This window comes from Drosophila miranda, chromosome XR (assembly GCF_003369915.1).
Source record: "Drosophila miranda strain MSH22 chromosome XR, D.miranda_PacBio2.1, whole genome shotgun sequence".
Taxonomy (NCBI): Eukaryota; Metazoa; Arthropoda; class Insecta; order Diptera; family Drosophilidae; genus Drosophila; species Drosophila miranda.
Window position 1 is genome coordinate 18,086,961 of NC_046674.1, and position 9,516 is coordinate 18,096,476.

A 9,516-nucleotide genomic window follows, 5' to 3' on the forward strand; every position below is an offset into this window, starting at 1 on the left:
GTTATTTAATAAAAATCAAGAATAACAATTATAATAATAATTATACGATACAAATCAAGAATAACAATTATAATAATAGTTATTCAATAAAAATCAAGAATAACAATAATAATAATAATTATACGATAAAAATCAAGAATAACAATTATAATAATAGTTATACAATAAAAATCAAGAATAATAATTATTCAATAAAAATCAAAAGTAATAATTATAATAATAATTATACAAAAAAAATCAAGAATAATAATTATAATAATAATTATTCAATAAAAATCAAGAATAATAATTATACAATAAAAATTATCGAAGCGCCCAATATGTGCAGGCGTCCCACAAGGCAGCGTTCTTGGACCAACGTTATATACCCTATATACAGCCGATATGCCTTCGTCAAGGGTAATAACTGGGTTGGACGAGTACGATGTGTTGATAGCAACCTACGCGGATGACACTGCAGTGCTGACCAGAAGTCCAAGCATAAATCTAGTACGGGAGCTCTGCAACAATATGTGAGCAGCTTTGAGGTCTGGGCTCAGAAATGGAACATAGGCATCAACAGCAGCAAATGTGCTAATGTTACTTTTGCTACGAGAACACTTTCTTGCGGAGGCATTAATATGCTGGGCTCCACACTTACGCACAAGAGCTCGTACAAATACCTTGGTGTTGTACCTCGACAGGTCACTAAATTTCAAAACCCATACTACCATGGTTCGACAGTCGGTGATGGCGAAAGCGGGAAAGATGGCGTGGCTACTTGCACCAAGAAATAAACTGTCGCTGTACAGCAAAGTCACGATATACAAGTCCATCCTCAGCCCCATATGGAAATACGCACTTCAAGTTTACGGCATCGCGGCAAAAACCAACTTAAATAAAATTAGAGTTGCTCAGTCAAAAATTCTACGACGAATATGCAATGCTCCATGGTACATACGAAACGGCGACATCGAGAGGGACCTAAAGGTTCCCAAAGTGGGCGATGTTATACAATTACATGCAGCTAGGTACTTGCAACGACTTGGTGGTCACCGTAATGCGCTAGCCAGACGTCTAATTAACCCTCCAAGGAAAAGAAGACTCAAAAGGTGTCAGCCACTGGATCTCCCTACTAGATCCCTCCTATAACATCTCATTAACTTTTTGTAAATATTGTAAATAATGTATGTACCTACTCCATTTATGTAAGATTAAGTTTATGTATGTATCTCCTGTGATCAATTGTTTTTCCCCTTAAATGTAAAACTAGATTAAGTTGCCACGAAAGGTAGCAGTAAACTTGTTTACAATAAAATACAAATTTTCCACATGAAAAAAAAGAAAAAAGGAAATTAAAAAAATAACGTGGTGCATACTTTTGGGGGCTCCAAAATTTAAGAAAAACAGCGACCTTCTGCTGATTTCTGTTCGCCTGGTATCGCAGCCATTTGACGCGAGTTCTGTTTTTGTACGGTGGCGCCCCTATCGGGGATTTCTTGAACAAAATTTTCAAAAATAACAAATTACAAGCCAGTTATGTTTTCTCCGTTATTTGTGGTCCGATCGGGACGTGCGATGGCTTCCTGTGTTCGGAATAGCATCCTTAATCTAATGCAGTCCTTATCAAGGACCAAGGATCAAGGATACTTTCTCCAGACATATATATCTTGTTTTCTCCCTTATTTGTGGCCTGAGCGGAAGGTGCCATGGCCCGTCGAGATCTAAAAAATTTCCTTGATCTTTCGGAAAGGACTCCAACAACTCTAACCATACGTATCGATTTTTTTCGCAATTTGTGGGCCGATCTGGTCGTGCGATGGCTTCTTGTGATCGACAAAATGTCCCTGAATTAATGGATTCCTTACCAAGGATCAAGGACCTTTTCCCCAATCAAAAAAATTTAGTTTTCTCCTCTATTTGTGAACCCATCATGGCGTGCCACGCCTTTTTGTAATCGGGGTAGTCTCCCGGATACAGAAAAGAGCAAGGATGATTTTTCAATAGTTTTATTCATCAAAACTTAGCTTAGTATAAATAAATAACCAAGTGCAAAACATTTTGATCTATCTGTAACCTAAATGCAACAATCTCTCCCTTGGTTGCCATAGGGAAAGTCCTTGTTGTCAATGGCCAGGTCGAATGATTACAATGGCTTGTTGGGTTCGGATTTTGCAAGGGGTGCGCTCCTGTCTTGCTGGAATACGGTTCTGTCTGGCTGGGATTGGGCTCGGTCTGTCTCGACGACGCCTCGGTAATGCTTGGATACGACTCGATTTGTGGCAAAGCCCTCTGTGAAGGAAGATATATTTTAAAATATGTCCACAATTATATACTGATTCACTTACGCGTCTCGAAGCTGAAGCCCAGTGTTTGATTCGGCGGCGTATGAATGGCCGTCATGGCTGGCTCATGATGACGCGGTTTTAGCAAATTGCCAGAACGAAGATCATATGATCTAATCCAGAAAGTTCGTTTGCGACATGTTCGGTGCGTATATACTGTATGGTTAGTGGCAGGACCAATAGCATTCTAAGAATAAAGAAAAGTTATACTGTCAGTGAAGGTATATTACTCATTTTTATTTAAATATACAGGTATACATCATGATTTTTTGCGAAAATCGGGAAAAATTGATGTCTTTTTTGTCGATGGCAGCTGATTGGCAGGACTCTTCCGATCGCGAAAAGACATGCCGCGCCCCGATTGGCTGCCTTATAGCAGAGATATGGCGTACAGAAGAAACCATTATTTTTGGAATGATACGCAAATCCAAATCTTCGGAAGGCTATATCTCAGACAAATAGGGCCAGATCGGCGAAGGACCTACATTCGCAGGACCGTGGGGATCCAGCCTGTCGAACGGCATCAAAATCTCGACCACGAAAATGAGGCCGATTTTTGACAAATTCAATCATGATTTTTTGCGAAAACCGTGACAAGCTCGATGTCCTTGATTCTGATGACAATCGGTTGGCAGGACTCTCCCGATCACGAAAAGACATTCCGCGATTGGCTGCCTTATAGCAGAGATATGGCTTACAGAAGAAACCATTATTTTTGGAATGATACGCAAATCCAAATCTTCGGAAGGCTATATCTCAGACAAATAGGGCCAGATCGGCGAAGGACCTACATTCGCAGGACCGTGGGGATCCAGCCTGTCGAACGGCATCAAAATCTCGACCACGAAAATGAGGCCGATTTTTGACAAATTCAATCATGATTTTTTGCGAAAACCGTGACAAGCTCGATGTCCTTGATTCTGATGACAATCGGTTGGCAGGACTCTCCCGATCACGAAAAGACATGCCGCGCCCCGATTGGCTGCCTTATAGCAGAGATATGGCGTACAGAAGAAACCATTATTTTTGGAATGATACGCAAATCCAAATCTTCGGAAGGCTATATCTCAGACAAAAATCGTAAGGAATCACTGATCCCTGATCAAAGTGATCGGCTGATGTAACTGGTTTGATAAGTTATAACCGGGTGACACATGCGTATGTACATACATACGTGTGGTTCTGGTTGGGCACCACGTCATCGTTTCAATAATGAAATCTGATAAGATACGACGGCCAAAACACTGATCGCAAAAATAAAGAGAGAAAGGGCTGCGGAAGAGCACTATTCGTACCGCCATCGGCGAAGGGAAATCGTCCCATTCCTGGTCACCTTAGATTCAATTGACGCTTTCTGATTCGGGTGAACCACCGGCCAAGATTTATAGGGCGTGGAGCAATCTAGTCGCTCGCCTGTGGGCTCTAGGCTTTCCGCTGGCAGCGGAGTGGAATCTAATCTGGAGAGGTCTGCGTCCAATTGTCGTAAATTAGATGAGTCCCGCCCCGATAAGGCCGCTATAAAGGCTCGCCTCAAGTGGCTTTGTGGCTCAGTCCCGCCCAAGACACCCACCATGAAATACTTTGCTATCTGCGCTCTGCTCATTCTCCCGCTGGTCAGCGGCAGCGTCGTGCCCCAGACCAGGAGCTTCGTGTACGAGATAAACCGTCTGCCCACCCCATCTGATCTGAAAGGTAAGGGGGAAGTGATCTCAAAGAGTTTTCTCAGGCTCTAAACTTCGATTACCTTTAAGCCATTGCCGAGCAGGTTCAGGCCGTGATGCAGAACTTGGCCCGGGATAATGCTGAATTGATTCCGGACATGTCCATGCTCAGCGATGCTGATGACACCCCCAAGCGGACTTACTTTGGTCAAAAGAGGGCCCCAATTGCCAAGTTTCTTGGAGAAGTTGGCAGTGCCGATGCCGATCTAATTCCCGACATTTCTGTGGCCTCCGATGCCGATGACACCCCCAAGAAGGCCATCGCTGGCTTGAAGACTCTTCCCAAGTTCGCCATGGTTTCTGGAGCCGATGCGGTAGAGCCCCAGGCCGATGCTGATTTGATCCCAGATATTTCCGTGGCCTCCGATGCCGATGACACCCCCAAGAAGACAATCGCTGGCTTGAAGACTCTTCTCAAGTTCGCCAAGGTTTCCGGAGCCGAGGCTGTGGAGCCCCAGGCTGATGCTGATTTGATCCCAGACATCTCCATGGCCTCCGATGCCGATGACACCCCCAAGAAGGCCATCGCTGGCTTGAAGTCTCTTCTCAAGTTCGCCATGGTCTCCGGAGCCGAGGCGGTGGATCCCCAGACCGATGCTGATTTGATCCCAGATATTTCCGTGGCCTCCGATGGCGATGACACCCCCAAGAAGGCCATCGCTGGCTTGAAGACTCTTCCCAAGGTCGCCATGGTTTCCGGAGCCGAGGCGGTGGAGCCCCAGGCCGATGCTGATTTGATCCCAGATATTTCCGTGGCCTCCGATGCCGATGACACCCCCAAGAAGGCCATCGCTGGCTTGAAGTCTCTTCCCAAGGTCGCCATGGTTTCCGGAGCCGAGGCGGTGGAGCCCCAGGCCGATGCTGATTTGATCCCAGATATTTCCGTGGCCTCCGATGCCGATGACACCCCCAAGAAGGCCATCGCTGGCTTGAAGAATCCTCGACAGGTTCCAGATATGTCTGTTGCCTCTGATGCTATTGAGACTCCCGAGAAGAATTCGCTGAAGACACCTGTCCAGGTCCCCGAGATTAAGGGTAAGTTGCTTTTGATTATACTGCTTCGCAATACCTTGTATAAACGAATAATCCTCGTCATATAGCTGACAGTCCTGATGTGGACCTCATCCCCGACATCTCCGTGGCCAGCGATGCTGACTTCAATCCCAAGGCCTCCCTTGCTGCCCTCCTGGCCGAGCGTCTCCAGAAGAAGCTCCACTAACTGACATCAGATTCTGGTCAAAACCCAAAATATTAATCAATATCTCTCTGGTTGTGTGTATTTGTGTTCTTAAGTTTTTATGATTGCCATTAATCAATTTGAGCAGCACTGGACGCAATTTGTTTTCATTCTTTATCAGCGATATTTCATTGTCTGAGTGGCCTGATAGCGGCGATAGGTTTGATTTAAAAGGAATTTCCTAGTGGAACAGTGCGTAGTACTGGACAAGATAGGATAAGAAAAGGCCTGTTAGAAGCTACTCGTACCCTCTCCCTATCCTCTTTGAAATCTGTTCCTTTTCCATAACCATTTACTATATACCTCAGCCCCAACTCGACCTCTGCTTTCCCTGAAGGAGAGAGTCTTATGGTCCGCCTCCAGATGGGGCCGAATCCAAGTTCAAGCTTTGCATGTTGCCCAAGAAAAAACTGATTAGTTTTGGCCCTGGTCTAACCTCAGCGAGTAACAAATAAAATTAGTTTTTTTTTTGCCTTGCTGGAAACAGTGGTTGGGGGGGAGTATTGTGCTATTGTATCGCTTGCTGTTTATAAAAAGGAATTAACGGCACAAACCGGACCCACACAAAGTGGCCCGAATGTGATCCCAATGCGGCACATGGCCATAAACAACGAGTGGATTGGGGAAGGAGACGGGATTGGATTGGATGGGAGCTGTGTGTTGGCGGAGTTGCAGCAGTTGTTGCTGTTGTCGATGTGATTTTCACACAAAAGCGCCAAAGCGGCTACTAAATTACGTGCTCATGTGTTCTAGTTTCAGGTCCAGACCCCAGACCCACTCTCCTGGTCTGCCCCTGTGGATGGGCCGCAGCGGACAGTAGGGGGAAAATCGCATTTGGAGCCGCTAATGAACCGCATTGGTCCCGGATCGGCCAGGAGGACCGGGAGAGGAGCCCCACAGTCAAGTAGAGTCGCGACATCGTTTGGGTTCTAGTTTCGGTTTTCGGTTTTTGGTTTTGCCATTTTGCTTTTACCTTTGCCGCATATTCAAACGTAAAAATACCGTTTAAAAGTGTAACAATGCTGTTAACTATTGTGGCCAGGCCGGCGGATTGAATCGCATGGGTCGGCACCAGATGGGACCAGGGCATTGGGTGGGGATTGTAGGAGGGTACGCGGTTCTGGAATAACGATGTCGTTTCAACAATTGGCGCTTGATTAAAGTGAGGTGTTCTTGTGTGTTGTGCCAGTGATGTGCGTGTGTGCCAGGGATGGGACTGTAACTATGACCGCCAAGAACTCCAATCAACACTAAGGGACTGGTCCAACAAAAGAGCCTTTGATGAACCCCCCAAAATGTTCCTGGACCTGGACCTGCTCTATTGGCCTTGTGGCAGCCAAATGACTCATCGAACGGAATGTTCCTGCAAAAGTGTGTACTGATCCAGGTTCCAGCATCATTCTTAACATGGTTTTTGGATCATTTGGTAGAAGGATCTTTGCAGCCGTTGCCCGACCAGCTCCAACAGGCTGCTGCCTGCCCCCAAAAAGATCATTCTTCTACTTTTATATTGTTTTGCTGATGGGATTACAGTGTTCTCCGTTCTTGGATCAACATGCTCGCTCCCTTCAACACGGCCACTCTCCCTTCTTTTCATTTACTTTGTGGCAAACTTTATTGCGTTGCGGCCAGCTGTCGCAGCACTCCTACTCACTACCCCCTCCCCGGCACTGTCTTTGGCTGCACTTATTACAAAACTTTTAACTTTTTCCACTTTTGCATTTTCATTTGTTTCGCTGCTGCCCTTCGCCGACGCTGCCGTCGACAGCGACGCGGCAGTAACTTCGGCCTTTCGTTCTTTCGCAGTGAATTGTTGCTGCTTAAGCATATCACTTCGCTCTTTGCAGAGCGTGGAGCGCAGAGCGGGGGAGTGAGAGTACGAGAGCGCGCCGATGAAATTTCATTTTGCTTCCTTCTGCTCCGCTCCGCTCTGCTGCGTTCTCCCCAATACTATTCCCTTCATTTCCTTCCCCCTCTGATTCTACTGAAAAAACTTCGCCTTTAAACTTTACCCTTTTCTCTTCGGAGAAACTATTTCTTTCAGCCGGACATAAGCTTCACTACGAGTATATAAATATTTCCCGTATTAAAATATTTGTGCATATACATATGTATGTACTATATCCATCCCCAATTCAAGAGCTGAGTTCAAAAATTGTTCTTTGGGTTTATTTTAATCAATTGTTTTCCAGATCCTCTGTGGCCTGACTTGAGGGAAAACTTTTTCAATATTCAGTAAAGAAAAAAACGAGGAAAAGTTCAGAGGAAGAGGGCTTCATTGGCGATCTTTTCCACAATGTTTTTCCAGCCACATGGAAAAGGTGGGTCAGTTCCTTGGCTAACCTCTGGCTAATGACTTCCTTGTCGACGTTTTGGCCTCCCCTATAAGATAAGCGGAAAGTGCAACATCAACAAGCAACAAGCAACAACAGCAAACACTTCAAGAATGTTCAGCAAACACGCGATGACAACATAGCCGCCCGCCTCGCTCTGCACACAGAAGAAAAGACTAAAGAAAGAGGTAGCATCAGAAACTTTTAGCGCGAGCGAGACGGCTGCCAAACTCGTCAGAGCTACTCGTCCGCTATGTTCAGCCAACATCCCAAAGATGGCGCCACATACGCCGTTTTGAGGTAAGCAAAGCAGAAATTAGAAAGATAAAGATAAAGATGTCAACTTCTGGAGGGAAAGGGACCAAGTCCAAAATGTGAGAGTTCCTTGTGGTGAAGGTGGCAAAAAATGGTGAAAACACACACTAAGGGTTAAGCTAGGGATTGCATTAGCAACATTTATTTATTTTTGAAATTAATCCCTATTTACATTTGATTCTTTTAAACTACAGGGAAAGTTCTCCTAGGCCTAGGCGAGAGTCTGTCAATAAATGTGACCCCAGACAGGGGAGAAAATCATGTTGCCACCATAAGATTGCAGCTTTCGCTGCATTCTACATGAATCCTTTCACTTGGTTTCAGTTTCCCACAATTACCCAGTTTTTCAGCTCCAAGCAAAACAGAGTCAGAGTCAGAGGCATGCACTGCTTCTGACCAAATGCGACACCAGCAGCAACATCTACCTGTGGCACCTGTCTAAATTGTCCAAAACTCTTCGCAGACCGCCAATTAATTTAAATAACAAGCGCAGAAATCATCCTCATTTTACTTTCACTCCTTTTTTCTATTAAAAGTCCCAGGTCCCACGAAAAAAAGGAAACCAACTAATGTCTATACATAGACAAATATAATAGTGCGATGTCGCTCGGAGTCAGTTTTCACAAAGTTTTACACTTTTTGGTTTTTGTTTTTATGGACGAGCTGATATTGCTCGTGACCTGCGGACGACGATCCATCTTCGTGTAGGTGCATCTATTTTGTTTTATTATATTTTCGAAAGAAAAAAATACATTTAATTAGCTAACGATTTCATAAAGTTGAGGGCCAGAGGTCTGCGGGGAGTTTACGGCTGATGGCTGGCGGCTGCCGCTGCCGCTGCAGCATTTGCCACTTTGACATTTTGCCGCATTAGCAAGCGATTGCCGCAGTACGTGATGTCGTGCCTCCGCCCTCCTCCGAGGCTCGGTGGTAACCATCATCTCCTCTCCCTCCAGCTTCCCGCCACCGCTACCAGCTCCAGCCCCACTCTCCTCCACCACTTCTTCTGCCGCTTGGCTTGGTTGGCCTTGGTATTTTTGTTTCATCTTTTCTGCTGGCATTTTCGGCTGCAGTCATTTTTTTCAGTATTTTTTTCCTGACGGTAATAAATATTTTATTAGACGCGGCGTGAAAGGTGTGCAAAATTTACACCAGCGCCAGGACTGGCAGCGTGGGAACAGTAACCCTGAGTGGCCTCTTTTGCCAGCTGAGTCATTTGCGGGGATTTGCATTTTTGGCCATAAAAAATCGAGTTGGCAGCTCCTTTTGGCTTCCTGTTTATGGCGGATATATAGGAGGAGAGCTCTAAATTTTGTTTCCCCTTTTATTTATATTTATTGTGGCGTAATTTATATATGATTTTCCTTTGCTTTGTTGTAAAGCTTTTACGAGTATGGAAGGTGTGTGTGTTCTGGGCGAGGGCAGAGGGTTCAGGGGATAATCAGGGGATGTGGAAGGAATAGAGGATATCAAATGTGACTTTTGATCTATGTATAATGAGATCGTGTGAAATACGATTGGAAGCTGGGATATGGTGTCCTGCCACTAGGTTGACATTTGCAAATTAATTTGAATATCCTTGGATG

At 45.1% G+C, this 9,516-nt stretch overlaps 1 protein-coding gene across 2 annotated transcripts; it reads left to right on the forward strand.

The window, feature by feature from the left end:
* Positions 1-3,859: 3,859 nt before the first annotated feature.
* Positions 3,860-5,377, forward strand: LOC108153736. Of its 2 annotated transcripts, XM_033387722.1 has the most exons (4): positions 3,860-4,016; positions 4,076-4,830; positions 4,963-5,080; positions 5,146-5,377. In XM_033387722.1, the coding sequence occupies exons 1-4, from the start codon at positions 3,896-3,898 to the stop codon at positions 5,262-5,264; spliced, it is 1,113 nt and encodes a 370-aa protein (XP_033243613.1). In that variant the 5' UTR covers positions 3,860-3,895; the 3' UTR covers positions 5,265-5,377. The 2 variants fall into 2 exon arrangements, with proteins under 2 accessions (XP_033243613.1, XP_017139355.2); XM_017283866.2 differs by having other exon boundaries at positions 3,861-4,016; positions 4,076-5,080.
* The last annotated feature ends 4,139 nt before the right edge of the window (positions 5,378-9,516 follow it).